Source organism: Melanotaenia boesemani, chromosome 10, assembly GCF_017639745.1.
Source record: "Melanotaenia boesemani isolate fMelBoe1 chromosome 10, fMelBoe1.pri, whole genome shotgun sequence".
Taxonomy (NCBI): domain Eukaryota; kingdom Metazoa; phylum Chordata; class Actinopteri; order Atheriniformes; family Melanotaeniidae; genus Melanotaenia; species Melanotaenia boesemani.
In genome coordinates, this window is record NC_055691.1 from 2,021,832 (window position 1) to 2,038,423 (window position 16,592).

Genomic DNA, 16,592 nt, shown 5'->3' on the forward strand with positions numbered 1-16,592 from the left:
TTTAATCTAAGACTGCTCTGTGTTTTTCTTTTCTGGTCAGTTGATGAACTAATGAGACTCATCTTGCTCAAAACAATACATCCTCTGGGCCTTCATGATGAATTGTGGAGCAGTCATTTTTAAAATCCTACCGCAGGGTGGAGCGTTATTTCCCTCTATCAGTATGGACTCCATCTGTACAGACAGCCCAGTTTTCCCATGGATGAAGTTACTCATTAATGGTTTATCCCTGTTACCCCTCTCTCTCTTGGCACCATTCATTTGGACAGGGTGGTTCTCCATTTTCAGACATGTGTAGGAAACTCTGCTTTTACCTTGTCTTTTTGTTTTTTGGCCCCGTTTACTGTGGGCCTCAGACAAGCCCTCATGCCAACATTACAGACCAAGAGCTGCTCTGGGGAGCTGATCAGTACGACTTTTCTGTGGTGCTTCCTGCAGCTGGGACAGAGTGCATCTGGCACTTTGCTCACCATGGAGAGAGATTTTACCTAAACTTCATGGTAAGAAAAACACAGAATAGGTTTGACCTCTTTTCAGTTTGTTGTTCTGTTGAGTGTATGTGTGGAATTTGGCTAAACTGAGAAGATGTAAATAAGGTCAAATAAATCTATCCAAATATAAATAAGTTGAATATTCTCTCATGAAATGTAATATATGTACTCTCTTCTGCACCATCAGGCAAAGCACCAAGTTTTGACCTGGCAGATTTCTTAAATTCATCCCTTATGAATGATGCAAGACAGGGAAGACTACAGGAAATAGGCTATATTTTGTCACATGACTTTCACCTGCGTGTCTGGGTGCGATGGACTGGTGACCTGTCCAGGGTGTACCTGCCTCTCACCTGTTAAAATGCTGGGATAGACTCCAACTGCGACCCGTTTAGATACCACAGTTATCCTAATAGAAAGTGGCTTATGTTGCCTTTAATCAACATGGTTGCATGAAATGTTGGAATTGTGTGTTTAGGTATATTTGGTGTTCAAAAGCTTCATTTTTCATAATTTTGTTCTGGTCTTTATCATTTAACAAAGAGAAATGTGATGTTGGTACAATAATGTCGCATTCTGTGGGACATAGTCAAACATTACAATGATTCTTTCCAGCACATTTTCCTCCATTTACAGACTATTTTCAGCCACATATCTGTTTCTAGAAAGAAGAGGGTAGAAAATGGTTGAAAAAACGGCTTCATGGAGCTCCATAAGTATTGAGCAGCAACAACTAAAATGATAGCAACGCATGTCAGGAAAGATCCAGAAAACTGACAGGAACATTAAAATGCAGTGAAGATGAAACTCTGGAATCTGACTCCAGTTTCCAGTTTAGTAAATAGTTGTGATCTTTGTTATCAAGTTTAGTTTTTAAATGTGTAAAGTTTGTCAAATAATGCAGAGATTTTCGTTGGCGTTCATTTTAATGGCTTGTTCCACAATCACTCAGACATAAAACCCTTCAAGAGATTTTGTTTTATAAGACTTTTAAAATCATAGATATTGTAACTTCTAGACGCTGTTGAATATTTTTAGGTGGTTCTGAAATTAATACATTAAAAATCTCTTTTTAATTTTTGCACTATTGTGGCACAATGTTGCTACAAGCAATAAAACCCCAAAACTGTGTTTTAGAAATAATGAAATTTCTTTGGATTATGTTTATTTACTTTACGTTAAGCTGTAAAAACACTCCAAACATGTTTTTTTCCGTACTGGCATCCCAGTACATGCAATAGAGGGTTAAATTTCTGCTTTTTAGGTACACTTAGTGACCCTCGTTTATCAAAAAAAAAAAAAAAGTGTGGAAATTGGAGCACATCTGATCAGAGGAATGATGTTATGATTGGATCCACGTGTCATTTATGAAGCTGACCAATCCCAGCCAGGAATGATCGGGCCTGATAAATGCGCCAGCTTATTCATGGTCCAGAAGCCTCACCCAGTGAAGTCAAGCCATGGAGAGGAAACTTTCTGTCAAAGAAAGAAAGTTTTCAGAGGTGGAGATGGAAAGCCTCACTTGAGAAGTGGAAAAGAAAAAAGAGGATCACGCAATTAACAGTGTGTTCAACCTACTTGGGCTGAGGGATGAATAAAGTTCTCAATAAGCAGCATATATATGTCCGTTTTAATCGTTTTTAATTTGGATAGTAGCCCATGCCTGGTAACTGAAGTCTCAGTTCTTTACTTTGCGCATTTGAAAATATAAACAAAACGCTAAGAGATCAATAAAAACATTAAAAAACGGAATAAAACTTTTTCAAACCACTAAACGAGGTCTGTGTTTACTTGCATTAGCTAAGCGTTATTGTGTTCAAAGTCTGTTATATGAAGCCACTTTTTATATCGTAGAGCATTTCCCCCTGTAAAGAACTGCACAGCATGGGAAACATTAGCCTACTGATAAAATAAAGAAGTTATACAATAATGCACAGACTAACTGTTGACCAACTGAAGATGGATCAGCTCCTGTCTCCTCCATTTAGCCCCAGTGGCGGCTGTGGGCACAGCTTCCTTGGCATCCACTCCTCTAGCTGAACCGGGGCCTCAAAAGGCTCCATTAGCAAGACTGCACAGGACAGAGTTATGTTGCAGACATTCTCTGGAGAGGACAGCAGCATACCCCCACTGGTCCGAGACACATCCACCTGCGCTTCAGCGACGTGAAGCAGCGCTCCACGGTGGCACGCGCGCATATGTGCGCACTGTTGAGTTGGAGGTTTGTTTATTGTTTCCAAGGTCTGCTGTGCTGCACCGCAAATCCACTGACACAACTTTGTGTACACGATATCAGACCTGTCGTAAGATTTCATCCTATCCTGCGCTTACGTTCACATGAATAAATGCCAAACCTTGCTTTGAAATGGTCGTAGGCCAGATTTCTGTCATACGTTCATGTGATGAATGAGGGCCAGTGAGCGAGTGAGTCTCATGCTTTTTAACACAACTTATCTCACTTAACTGAATGTATAGCTTTTGGGAAGAATTTACACCTTTTGCCAATATTTTATGGATTTTGTGTGAATCTGATCAGTGATGTGTGGAGATATCGTCACATTCTCTGGATCAGAACAACTTCCAGTCATCTAAACCAAAACCTGCTTTGGTTTATAAAGGAGTGTGATCTCTGTTTGTAGGTGCAGTGGGTGACTGGAGTCGGCCATGACAGACACCTGTCAGTCACTGTCAACACGCCCAGTGGTCTGTTAGTATCCTCTGTTGATGATGCAAAGGGTCAGATCAACTTTGATGCCAAGGAAACAGGTATCTGTCTATTTCCTTAATAGTTCTTTCACTTATCCATGAGCCTAAGATATATATGCTTTGTACTGCTGAACACTGCTAAACTTTAGAACTGCATACAACCAACCCAGGTATTTTAACAGTATTGACGAGGCTGACGAGGATGTTTGAACTGTTGTAAAATTTAGCTTTGTTTCAATATTAAGAGATTTTCTTATTGTAGCTGAAATTAAGCTGACATTTACTCTACACTCACTGAATCAGCACTACCTGATCACCTGCATACAGCCATCTCTAAGGTTTACAGAGAATGGTCTGAAAAAAAAATAAACGGTGAGCAGCAGTTGTCTGGACCAAAACTAAACAATAGAAGATAAAGCAACGTTGCCTGGTGTGATGAGTCTCCATTTCTACTCCACATGGAAGCAACATGAAGGTGTTACAGCCTGGAAATATTGAGTTATAAGATGTTCTAATTTGGATATTGTCCAGGTGAAGTGTTTAGGCAATGTTCTTTTCTTTTTTTATTATTCAGGTGATTTTTGAAGTCATCCGTTCTGTGGGTATTTTCTGTTGTATGTGTGTTGCAGGGACATGTAACACTTGTGAGTTATAGTACGTCATCAGCCTGCGTGCAGTGGGGTGTGGATACACAACGTGTGTGGTGCAGTGGGCGCGGTGTGTGTAACGTGGTGACCTTTTGCATGTCCTGGCTGCCTCAAGAAAATCCATATTTTTTTGAAAAAATATATGCAGCGCGGGGCGAATAAAGTTGCCAAAACCAAGACGGAGTCTTGTCTGCTTCAAGGGTGCAACAAAAGCATGGCTCCATCCGGCCTTGTAACAACACTGTTGGCTGCTGCTGTAATGGTGTGAGGGGTTTCTTGTTTGGCCCACTTTGAGCCCCTCTGTACCAACCATGGTTTAACCGTTGCAGGTCATAATGGACTTTTTCTCCTTTCAGGCCATTTTCCCTCAGTTTTTGACCTCCATTCTGGTTGTTTCCCCAGGATTTTTGTAAGAAAGTGTTTCTCGTGAATAACTTTGATATTCTAAGTTCAGTTTTACTGAAAGGTCAACAGGAGAAATTTACTATTTTCAAGTCATTAAAGGGCTATAAAGTCCCCAAAACAGCTATAAAAACATTACAGATTGATATTTTTGTCCAATCACATATACCAAATATGTAATTATTTAAATAGTTTACAACTTTAAATGCTAGTTTGATCACATGTTGTGACTGTTTTAATGATTAAAACATTTTCAATGTACTCCCCATGGGATCCTTTATATTTTTCATATAATACATATGGGGATTTAATTTAAATATCAAAATCAGTGGTTTTACTAAATTTGAGTACCTTTAAGCCTGATGAATAAAAGAAATTCCAGAGTTCCCAAAACTGTATTTATTGGAAAATAACTTCTGAGTTTTTAGGTTTTTTTTTTTTTTCATAATAGTGACATCATGTAATTAAATTTATCTCAATTTTAAGGAATAAGGAACAAGTGGGCCGGCTCATGGAGCTGTAGCCTCTGTACGTGGGGAAAAGAGTGGAAAAACAATTAATCTGAATGTTTTTTTGTCCTCATTGGGATCCCTAGCAAGAGCCTGCAGAGGCTCCAAACTCTGCAGCTAGGGTCCTGATGAGAGTGCACAAACATAGCCACATTACCCCTTTCCACCACTCACTCTCCTGGCTTCCAGGATTGAATATGAGGATTCCTCTCACACACCAATATGTTTTGGCTTTTGTGTTGCTGCCCCACACTTGACACCCTGAGGCCACCACATCCACCTTTTTTTTTTTTTTTTTTTTTTTTTTTTTTTTTTTTTTTTTTTAAAAAGGTCTTAAGACATTTCTTTTTAACAAAAGCTTTGACTCCCTCTGTTAGACATATTTTAGTTTTACATACAGTATCTTAAAATGTTTTACTTTTAATAGTTATTTTAATTTTTATTTTTCCTTTTTTCAACCTGTATATAAAATCCTATAAGATCCTGCAATATAGGTCAATATAAATCCAGTTTATTTATTATTATTATTATTATTATTATTATTATTATTATTATTATTATTATTATTATTATTATTATTATTATTTATTATTTATTATCATTAATTCAGTACAACACATGGAATGGGAGATAGAACAAACAAACAAACAAACCTTGGGGGAGGTAGTGGTGACAGATTTTCTGATCGGTACTATATGTTCTGTATCCGACCTTCCAGGTTTCTATCAGATGTGTTTCAGCAACTTTCACAACCGCTTCAGCACCATGCAGGTCTTCCTCAGCTTTGGCGTCTACTATGACACTTACCAAGACCCATCCAAGAGGAAGGAGGAGGAGAAAAAGAAGAAGGAGGAAATCCATAAAGATTTAAACAACACACTGAACATCATAGAGGTACATCCAAGATTCTACTGATGCTATAGTTATTTAATTAGTAAAAATAACAGCTGTTAAAATAGAATAGAATAGAACTTGAAGTCCTCCAGTCAATGCAAAACAGAATAATAAACAGAATAAAATAGAATAATCACAACAACATAAATAAGACAAACTACAAGGTAGCTACAACAAAGTAAATGAGATAAAATAAGTAATAGCTGCAAGAATGTAAAGTGTATAATATAAAATATTTAACACACAACATATATAATACAGAACAGATTTAATATATAACAGTATATAATATAGCTATTGCAATGCCCCCTCATTTTAGTTAAGGCACAGGTGTTTAGAGCTATATAAGGGACATAAAACATGATGAAGCTTACTAAGGCAAAAAGATGAGTTGGAATTTCAAGTACTCGTTAACCTCAGGAAGTGCAGTCTCTGCTGGGCCTTCTTCAGTAGCTCAGAGATGTTCACAGTCCAGGTGAAGTCCTCCACCCTCTCCACACAGTCCCTGCTGATGAACAGTGGTGGAATGTCTGTTTTTTCTCTTAAAGTCTATGATTAGCTCCTTGGTCTCTGATGTGTTAATGAATGTGACACGAGATAGTGCAAACAAACATGAGCAGAGGGGTAGCATCAAATACAAGTGTTTTATTCCAACAGATCCATTTCAATACTGAACTGCATTCACTAGCCCTTGTACCGCCTCTGGATACTCTGGAAGAAAAATATATCAGATTAGGAAAAGTCTAACAAAAACAAACCTACTGGTGGGGAGCGGGCCTACCTTAACTTAAAAACCAAAAAGGAAAATCACCAAATGCTCCCCTACACGCAAGCACACACACACAAACCCCAAGTGATAAAACAACCAATAACCACAAACAAACAAAGGGCCAGATCCCCAACAGTGGCTCACAATTAATAATAAAAAAAATTAGTTACTAAACAAACTCCAGAGGCAGCACCAGTCACTTCTAAACTATGGAGGGAGGAGGGAAGCCCGAACAGGATCAAACAAAATACAATGAAATATATCTATAAAAACAAACAAAACAAAAACAGTAGCAGGCTGCCCTGCAAGACAATACAAAAAGTTAAAATTAGACATCAGGTTGACTAAGTAATACAGTGGGAAGAAACCTTCCATTACCAATTCAGCTTTGGGTTCCAGTCCCCTCTTAGTCACCTTCCCAGGGAATGAGCTAAAAACCAAGGACACACATTTACTTAAAAGCAAAACAAAGAAACCCATGAGAAAGAAACTTAAAATACACACCTTGCTGAAGCCACAGTAACCCTGTAAATGCTGCAATTGTAAAAAGGGTTTGCGGTCCTGGCTCTACCCTTTTTATAATCAGCTACCAAGCCAGGTGAAATCATTCAATCAGAGTAGGGAGGAGGGGCCAACCTGAGGAACTTGTACTACTACATAAGCAGGTTGCATCACCCAGTCAGCTGCTCCACCTCAGCCCTGTATGCGGACTCATCCTCCCCAAAGATGAGCCCCACAACTGTGGTGTCGTCAGCGAACTTGACAATAGTGTTACTGTGGTGTGTAGAAGTACAGTCAAATGTGTAGAGGGTATAGAGCAGAGGGCTCAGCATGCAGCCCTGAGGGGAGCCGGTGCTGATGGCCGCAGATGTATGGTCTCCCACTCCAGCACTCTGACTGCAGTCCAGCAGGAAACTGTTGATCCACATGCAGGTGAAATGTGGAAGTCCCAGGTTCCCCAGTTTACCCACCAGTTTTTGAGGGAGGATGGTGTTGAACGCGGAGCTGTAATCCACAAAGAACATCTGTGTGTAGTTCCCCCGCTGCTCCAGGTGGTCCAGTGGCGCATGGAGCGCTGTGGCTACAGTGTCCTCCATAGATCTGTTTGCCCCATAGGCAAACTGGTTTTGAAGAGTTGTAAGGTGATGTGACCCCCATACCATACTTCTCAAAGCCCTTCATCCCTAGTGATGTGTCGGTCACGAACGATTCGTTCAGTATGAACTAATCCTTTATATGACTCGGGAGTAACGGGTCCTCTCAGTGAGCGATTCGTTCATTTTCATGCGGTACCTCCTCTCGCCACATGGCAGGCAGCTGCATAAACTCAGTCAGTAGGTCAGGACAGGAAACAGAAATGATTCGTTCAGGACTCACTCAGGTCCGTCCTCAGGTCCTCGTTCTTTTGTCACGTGACAGCCAGGCTGCTCAGGCATTTGTGACAGACAGCTCGGGCTGCACGGTCTCGTTCTCGGTCTCGTTCTCGTTCATCATTCAGGCTGTTTGGCGAGCAGTACGTTCGCTCTCGGATTGGTCTCTCTAATTCTTCTCTCTGTCACGTGACAGGCAACTCGGTCTCTGAACGGGTCTTCCTTCGTTCGTTCACAGCTCAAGCTGTATCAAGCTCAGCAGTACGTTCGCTCTCGGCTCGGTCTCTTGTTCATTTGTCACGTGATAGCTACCGAGTCACTGTTGTGCTGTTAAACAATGGCAGGGAGGATGTAGGACACAAATCACTTTATTGTGGTGTTTATTTGCTTCCCTACGTTTTCACATGGTTTGAATTGCTTGTGGCATTACCAGTAGTTTTGTTGCCTTCAGTATTTACTGCTTGAGAATCGCAGACTTTTTTACAACGCCACCTGCTGTAAAAATGAACGACATGATTCGTTCAAGATTCGTCCACTTTACTGTTCGAGAGTAAAAGACCTGGGTTAGTGAAAAGAGTCGAACTTACCATCACTATTCATCACCACTGGAGTGAGAGCTACTGGCCAGTAGTCATTGAGGCTGGAGATAGTTGCTTCTTAGGCAGGAGGACAATGGTGGAGGACTTCAAGGAGGGTGGGACAATGGACTGAGACAGGGACTGGTTGAAGATCCTAGGAAGAACTCCAGCCAGCTGGTCAGCCTGATGGGTTCTCTAACCCAGGGAAACCATCAGGTCCGTTGGCCTTCCATGTGTTGACCGCCTGCAGCATGCGCCTCACATCGTACTCTTTTAATGTGATGTTGAAGCTGCTCTGGACCGCAGGGCGTCGTGTTGATTACTCCGGAGAGTCTGCCTCGAATCGGGCAAAGAAGTTGTTCAGCTCCTCTGGCAGTGATGCGCCTCCTTCAGCAGCTTTGATGTTGGCCTTGTAGTTTGATGAGGTGCTGGACCCCCCGCCACACCTGCCTGCTGTTGTTACTCTCCAGGTGTTCCTCCTCCTGTAGTCCGTCTTGGCCTCTCTGATGCCTCTTCAGGTTGGCTCTGCTGTCACAGTACAGCGCGCTGTCACCAGACCTGAAGGTGGTGTTATTGTCTTTAAGCAGCTACTGGACCTTATAGGTCATCCAGGGCTTCGTGTTGGGGTACACCTGGATGGTCTGGTCCACTGTAACATTATCTATGCAGTTTTTGATGTAGTAGAAGACACTGTCTGTGAACACCTCCACGTCTGGTGGTTTGAAAATGTCTCAGTTAGTTCTGTCGAAGCAGTCCTGCAGCTGCTCAAAGCCAGGTCAATTTTTGTTGTCTTTCTGGTTTTGGGAGCAGTTTTCTGGAGGGGGATATATGCAGGGATCATAAGCAGGGACATGTGGTCTGACTGGCCAAGATGTGCTAGCTGTTTAGCTTTATAGCTCAGCTAGATGTTGGAGTATGCTTTGTCCAGTGTGTTAGCTCCTCTGGGGGCATATTTGATGTGCTGGAGGAGCTTAGGGAGCACTTGTTTTAAATCCACATGATTAAAATCGCCTGCTATGATGTGTGCTGCATCGGGGTGTTTGTTCTACTGTTTGCTAATGCTGCTGTATAGTAGTCCGTTAGCCGCGTTAGCATTTGCATCAGGTGGAGTGTAAATAACGGTCACAAACACCACTGTTAGCTCCCTTGGAAGGTACACAGGCCTTCATTTAACTGTTACAAACTCCAGCTCCACAGAGCAGTGATCCATTATCACTGTGTCAGTACACTAGCTGTTTATGTTTATGTACATACACACACCCCCTCCTCTGCTCTTACTGGAGTCCTCTGTTCTATCCTTTCCATAGGCTACATGGCTAGCTCGATAGCAGAGTCTGGAATGGATGAGTGAAGCCATGATTCCGTGATTAGAATGATGCAACTGTCCATAACAATGTTGTTGGTTACTATCTGGAGCATCAGATCATCCATCTTGTTGGCGAGGGATTGTGCATTTGTGAGGAAATTGCTAGAAAGCGGTGGCTTGTGTGTCTGTCTCTGGAGTCTGTAACACGCCGGCCCTGCAGCTCCACTTTTGCTTTCTCTCTCGACGTTGCCTTTGCCGCCTGGTGGTACCGCATGGTGATCCATGAAGACCCAAGGGTTCTCGTTATGTCAGCCGGGATGTTCTGTGTGTCAATATTCTCAGCTGTTTCCTTCTGCTAGACATCCTGTCTTATCTGAAAGACTTTGTGTTGGCTGTAGATTACCTTACTTCTATATTCAAGGTATTGGCTGGGAAAGCAGTTTGCCACAGCTGTAGTGAGCACTGCCATTTTTAACCAATTTACTGTTAAGAATATATTTATCTGTAGGTCTTATTTTACACAAAGAAAATAAATTTGAATTCACTTCCCAGATTAAATTTAGCTTCATTTTTTAGCACCAATTCACAACAAAGTTGTGTCAAGTCACTTTTACAGATAGTCTAATTCACTGTAGTCCAGATATAATCCAGTTAAACCAAATCCATTAATTGTTTTATTTGCAATAGGAAAAGAAAACTTGTCATTTAATATACTCTCCTCACAATATGGCACTAATTTTTTTAGAATACCATCAGCTTAAATCAATTATATGTAAAAAGAAATACCATTAAACAATCAAACTACCTATCAGGGTAGCAGAATTCTTGAACCTCAAGACCCCAAAGCTGTTATCAAAACTATATAGACTATTATCTAAGCTAGACGATTCATTCTCTCTTCCAACTTCAAAATGGGAGGCTGACTTATCCATTAACTTTAAACAAAAGGAATGGTCACAAATATGTTCAAACACCTTTAAAATGACTAAGAATTCAAATATGCAACTAAAATAATTCAAGATTCTGCAGAGAACTCATTATACAGGACTAAGCTAGTGCTAATATTGCACAGACAACAAGATTGACAACCATGCCTTGTGGTCCTGCACACCTGTCCGCGGGTTCTGGCTTCAGGTATGTGAAGACATGTCAACATGGCTTAAATGTAATATTCCTGCAAACCCCACACTGTGTCTTCTAGGTGACTTGGGTGACATTAATATGGCAATTTACTCTACACACATGATACGCACAGCATTATGCATCGCAAAGAAAACTTTCCTTGTGAACTGGAAAACCAAAAATAATCTGTGTATTCAGAAGTTTAGGAACCTCTTACTAGACCACATCAGTAGTGAGACATTGTCTGCCTCCTCAAAGAACCAGTTAGCTGAATCTCACTCTCTCTGGTCCCCTGTGATTGGCTCCATCACTTAGTGTAGGTGGAGGACTGTGACCTCGTTGCTTTGGGGGTTAGATATTGGCAGGGGGTGCCTGATGGCTGCAGGTCCTTTGTGGTTTCCCGAGGTGAGACGTGGCCACTCATGGGACCTGGGTTGGTGGGCGTCAGCTCTGGAATGGGTGGCCAGGCTGTTCTTGGGCAGGCTGGGGGGTCTGGGTCTGAAGCTCTGGTGCTCGGAGGCAGAGTGCGAACCATACCGTGGGCTTAGGGGAGCCGCTTTTTTGCATTTCCTATCTTTTTTCGGCAAGTAAGAACATGATGCCAGCTGATATTACAGCTTGCCCCACAGAACATAAGCGTACCAATACATAATGGTTAACAACTCTTATGCAACAATAATACATAACAGGGGCAAATGTCCCTTGCAAAAAAAATTTTACCACTCTTTTTGCGAAGATCAACTTACATAGTTAATATTCCCCACATATCACACACGTACACAGCGATGCTTGCCATACACAATATAATGAGCAATGATAGTTTCCCATATTGTAAATAGTTAAAGCAGGTCTTACCTTACCTTTTACGCATTTACTTTTATTTTGTATTTAACGTAGATCTACAGGAAGTTTAACTTGGAGCGCCGCCACGCTTCAGTGGTCACAATAATTACAGCATCCATAGTCATACTTTAGGCCACAGTGAATTTGTGAGCAATCAGCATACATTTTATTGTCAGTATTATATAGCTCCCCCAACATTTCATAAATCCTGTTTCTAGGGGAGCTCATGTTTCATTAAGGGGAGCTATAGCTCCCCCAGCTCCCCTGTGGTTCGCACCCTGCTCGGAGGTGGCCCCCTTTCGTGGGGTTGGAGAGGTCGTCGGTGCTGACGAATCTGGCTTTCCCGGGCGTGTTTCCAGAGGGTGGGTTGGTGCATGCCCTGGTGTCTGGCTGCTGCCCCGGGACCCAGGGTATGGCCTGGGTGCAGGGAGGGTGTAGGGGTTTGAAGGGGGGCTGAAGGGGGTTCGGGGGCTGTAGGGGGAGGGGGGGGGGAGGGGGGGGTGTCCCTCCTCCATCTCCCTCCTCCTCCCTCCTCCTCCCCCTCCTCACCTTGCCCACATAGTAATTACCAAAACTCAATATTCTATATAGAGCATTTAAGTCTTTGTTTTTCAGAATTTCAGATCCTAATTGTTCTTTAAGGTAATAATTTTATGTTTTATGACTGTGTTTCAACCACCTGCTTTCACTGGTTGTGATGTATCTATGCAGTAATGAAACTGAAACTAAACTTACAGTTCCATAGACCAGTATCTGTACCTGAACCAGGAAGCTATTACAGCCCAAAATTATCAGGAGCTGTTCTTACTTTGATGATTAAATAACTCATTGGGTTTGCAGGAAGATTTTATGGGTTTTTCTTCTTTTTTCCAGGGTTCAATGCACAAAGTGGAAAACTATGTGTTCCATATGTTCCGCTACTACAGCTTTGGCCGCATGAAGAAGAGCGCCGACTTCTTCTTGCTGCTGTCTAACTCGCAATATATCACGTGGTGGTCGACAGCCCTCAGCCTGCTCATCGTCACCTGTGGGTACCTGCAGCTCCTCTTCCTCAAAAGCCTCTTTGTGAACAAGACCAGCACCGAGGACGAGAGGCCACGATGCTGACAGTCAAAACCAAAATCTACAGGAAAGCCTCAAAGAATGTTTAAGAAACCATAAACTAGAAAGGCTTTGGTTACTTTTAATCTTTCTGATGGTTTTTGTGGTTTATTGTATTTCTTTACACAGGATCAAATAAATGTTTCCAATCATCTAATTAGATCTTTATGGTTCTTTCACAACACTGAAACAGTCAAAATTTACTTTTTTTTTTTTCTTTTTTTTCTTTTTCCAGTCTTTCTCATCAGTCCTGATCATTTGCAGAGTGGTGCTATACAGCTAATCTGCAAGTGTTGTGAAGAACAGCTGAAATTAGAAGCTAATAAAGACCAAGGAGAACTTCAAACTTTAACTTTGAAAATCTTTATTGTAATTGTCATTGTCATAGAACAAGACAGCAAGTAAACTCCGGACAATATATCCCAAACAAATAGTGCACTTACAAAATGACAAGAATAAAAACACTAACACACAAAAGGTATAACAGTAACTCAGAGTAACTTCAAACTAACTGTTAACACGTAACAAAGAACCAAACTAACTTAACAAACAGGAAACGGGAACTTAAATACTGGCTGATCAGACCAGTCTAAACACATGAGGGGGTTAACAAATACTAACAAACTAAACAAAGAAACAGAACCTAACAGTTAGTTTACTTACTACTCAAACAAAAGAACCACCTCTACCAAAAATGAAACAAGAAATAAAAAATACTCAAAGTCAAAACAAATCTAAATATATAAAGAATATGGAGCAAACGATCTCCCGTCTGGAAGGAGCTGTCTGGGTACAGGCCCATGGCACTTCCTGCTCCTTGGCTTCTACCAGTTGTGCTCACTTCTGCCCCCAAGCGTTCACATGGCTCCCCCAGCACCAGTAAAAGAGACACAAATACATGTTAAACAAATAAGCAAAAGGTTAAACAAAGTTGAATACAATCGTGCTCTAATGTGTGAGCTAACAAAAAGAACTAAAGCATTTTAACCAAGTTTAAACCAAATGTGTAAACAAAGAAAGAGTGTTAAACAATAAACTAACACAACAAATGTGGAGCTGGATGGGGTTACCGCCTTTAAATGTATGGCTGTAGGTGCGGCCATCGCACACACCCCCTCTTCAAAACCTCAGCTGGACCAGCGGGAGATGTAGTCAGCAGTTGGGTTGTTCTTGCCAGGGATGTGCTGAACCACAAACTCATGGCGAGGTACCATCGAGTAATCCTTCCATTAGTGTCTTTCATCCTGTCGAGCCACTGCAACGATTTCTGGTCAGTCTGCAAGGTGAACTCCCTCCCTAGCAGGTAACATTTGAAGGAGTCCAGACCTCACTTGATAGCCAGAACTTCCTTCTCCACTGTGGCATAATGCTCTTCTCTGGGAAACAGCTTACGACTGATGTAAGCAACAGGATACAGATCCCCTGGTGATCCCTGCAGAAGCACAGCTGCCATACCCCTCTCAGAGGCATCAGTTTGCAGGATAGAATCCATATCAAAATCTGGACTGTTCAGAACTGGATCCTTACTTAGCAATTGCTTGATGTCCTAGAATGCTGTCACTGTCTCTGCAGTCCACCTAACATCAGCTCTTACCAAGAAGTTTGGAATGAAGCGGTGGTAGAAGCCAGCCATTCCCAGGGAAGATCGTAACTGCTTTTTAGTCTGTGGAAGAAGACAGGATTCAATCACTTTGACCTTGTCAACTTGCGTTTTAATGACCCCACCGCCAAAGCTCTGCTCGGGCCAGGACACATTTTGCTGGATTGACTGTAAGGCCAGAAGACTCCAAGCGGCCCAGGACCTCCCTCAGATGTTCGATGTGCGTCTCCCAGCAGTCACTATAAATGACAATGTCATTAAGATATGCACAGGCATAAGCAGCAAGACCATCCAGGACCTGGTCCATCAGTCTCTGGAAGGTGGGCGGGGCCTCATGCAAACCAAATGGCAAAACTGTAAATTCAAACAGGCCCCATGGTGTACGGAAAGTTGTCAATGGTGGTGAGATGTTTAGCTTTTCTCAAGCGCTCAGTAAGTTCATTCATTCGTGGTGTTGGGTATGAATCAAACTTTGAAACAGAGTTAAGGTACCTGAAGTCAGTGCAGAATCTTATGGTCCCATCTTTCTTTGGAACCAAGACAACTGGGTTACACCACTCACTTTTTGAAAGTTGAATGATTCCAAGGGACAAAATAAGATCCACTTCTTTCTTCAGTGCCCCAAGGAGGCACTCTGATATCCTGTAACTCATACGTTTTACTGGTGCCTCAGCCTTTAACACAATATCATGTTCCACCAGATCTGTGCGGCCAGGATATTCTTGAAATATGTCTGAATTAATCAAAGATTTTACCTCAGACTGTTGTTTTTTGGTAAGTTGGCTCAAATCCAGGTCAGCAGCAGACAGCGATGGTAGATAATGATCCACCTCTTCTTCCTCCCCCCACCTCGCGGATGAGCAGCACTTCTGCCCTTTTCTCAGTGCATGGGATCCACTCCTTAAGCTGGTTGACATGGAGCACTCTACTGGATCGCTGAAGCCCTGGAGTGGTAATGTGGTAAGTAGTAGGGCCTAACTTCCTTTGCACTTCAAAGGGACCCTGCCATTTTTCCAGCCGCTTGCTATCTGTTACAGGTTGCATTAACAGTACCTTGTGGCCTGGATTGGAGCTCCTGTCTCTGGCTGTACGAGCATACCAAGCTTTTTGTGACTCCTGTGCCTCTGCCATGCATTTCAGGGATAACTCATTCATCTTTTGCAGTTTCTCTCACATCTGGATAACACAGGATACAACATTAACAGGTTCATCCTGTCCTTGGCCTCCTCCCCTTGTTTCCTTTAACAAAGTCAGAGGGCCCCTTACCTCATCACCAAAGAGAAGCTCAAAGGGAGTGGAAGCAAAACACAGGTAAGGAAGCCACTGATCCCAGTCAGATCCAGTGTCACCCATAAACTTACAGAGCATTTGTTTGATGGTCTGATTGACACATGGGAGGCGAACTCATCACCACCCAGGTGAAACCGAACACATGGGACACAACAAAGAGCAGCAAAAGTGACAGTGTTGGACATTGTGTGTTCAAGTTGCCCGACTGGGCCACCAAGCACCCACCTCCGTGCCCCACCTCCAGAGTGGGGCCAGCGATTTGTCTGGTCCCTCCCCTAGAGACCTGTTAGCCATGGGTGACTCTACCAGGGGCATAAAGACCCCGACAACATAGCTCGTAGGATCGTCAGGATACTCAAACTCCTCCACCACGGTAAGGTGGCAACTCAGGGAGGAATAGAATTCATTTGGATGGCTTTTATTTCTATCCATAAGGGAATCTGACAATGAATTACTACAAAAGTACAAGGTAAATGTACTTCATAGTATTATTGCAAGTGAATGGCTGTACTTAGTACAGCACTACTTACTGAAGAAATCTATTTTGTTTCACTTCAAATGTTGCCAGAAATGGCTTTTATTACTATCCATAAGGGATTTTCACAATGAATTACTGGAAAACTACACAGTAAAGGTAATTCATAGTATTTTTGTCAGTAGTTGTTGATGTACTTAATACAGCAGTATAGGTTTTGTGAACTACTTATGGAAGAAATTAATTTTATTCCACTTAAAATTCAGATGATAATGCTTCTTTTTGCCATCTGCAAAGGATTTTGACGATGTTTTACTACAAAAGTACACAGTAAAAGTGTTTCATATTATTTGGGTAACTTTTAATTGAATTATTTATTAAAAATTTAACAATAATTTATTATTTATAAACTATATTATTATAAAATAATTAGTAAAGAGGCTATGCCACTATTATTATATTTTATTTTGAAATGCATGTATTTTATGG

At 41.8% G+C, this 16,592-nt stretch overlaps 1 protein-coding gene across 1 annotated transcript; it reads left to right on the plus strand.

The window, feature by feature from the left end:
* Nucleotides 1-238: 238 nt before the first annotated feature.
* tmed6 (transmembrane p24 trafficking protein 6) lies at nucleotides 239-12,889 on the plus strand. Its single transcript, XM_041997221.1, has 4 exons — nucleotides 239-500; nucleotides 3,131-3,257; nucleotides 5,474-5,649; nucleotides 12,511-12,889. The coding sequence occupies exons 1-4, from the start codon at nucleotides 291-293 to the stop codon at nucleotides 12,742-12,744; spliced, it is 747 nt and encodes a 248-aa protein (XP_041853155.1). The 5' UTR covers nucleotides 239-290; the 3' UTR covers nucleotides 12,745-12,889.
* Nucleotides 12,890-16,592: the final 3,703 nt, after the last annotated feature.

Excerpts from the sequence above, each read along its gene's own strand:
- tmed6 (XM_041997221.1), top strand. The coding sequence starts at position 291 with ATGTGTAGGAAACTCTGCTTTTACCTTGTCTTTTTGTTTTTTGGCCCC. Across the intron at positions 3,258-5,473 it reads CTTTGATGCCAAGGAAACAG|GTTTCTATCAGATGTGTTTC; the intron begins GTATCTGTCTAT and ends CCGACCTTCCAG. Across the intron at positions 5,650-12,510 it reads ACACACTGAACATCATAGAG|GGTTCAATGCACAAAGTGGA; the intron begins GTACATCCAAGA and ends TCTTTTTTCCAG.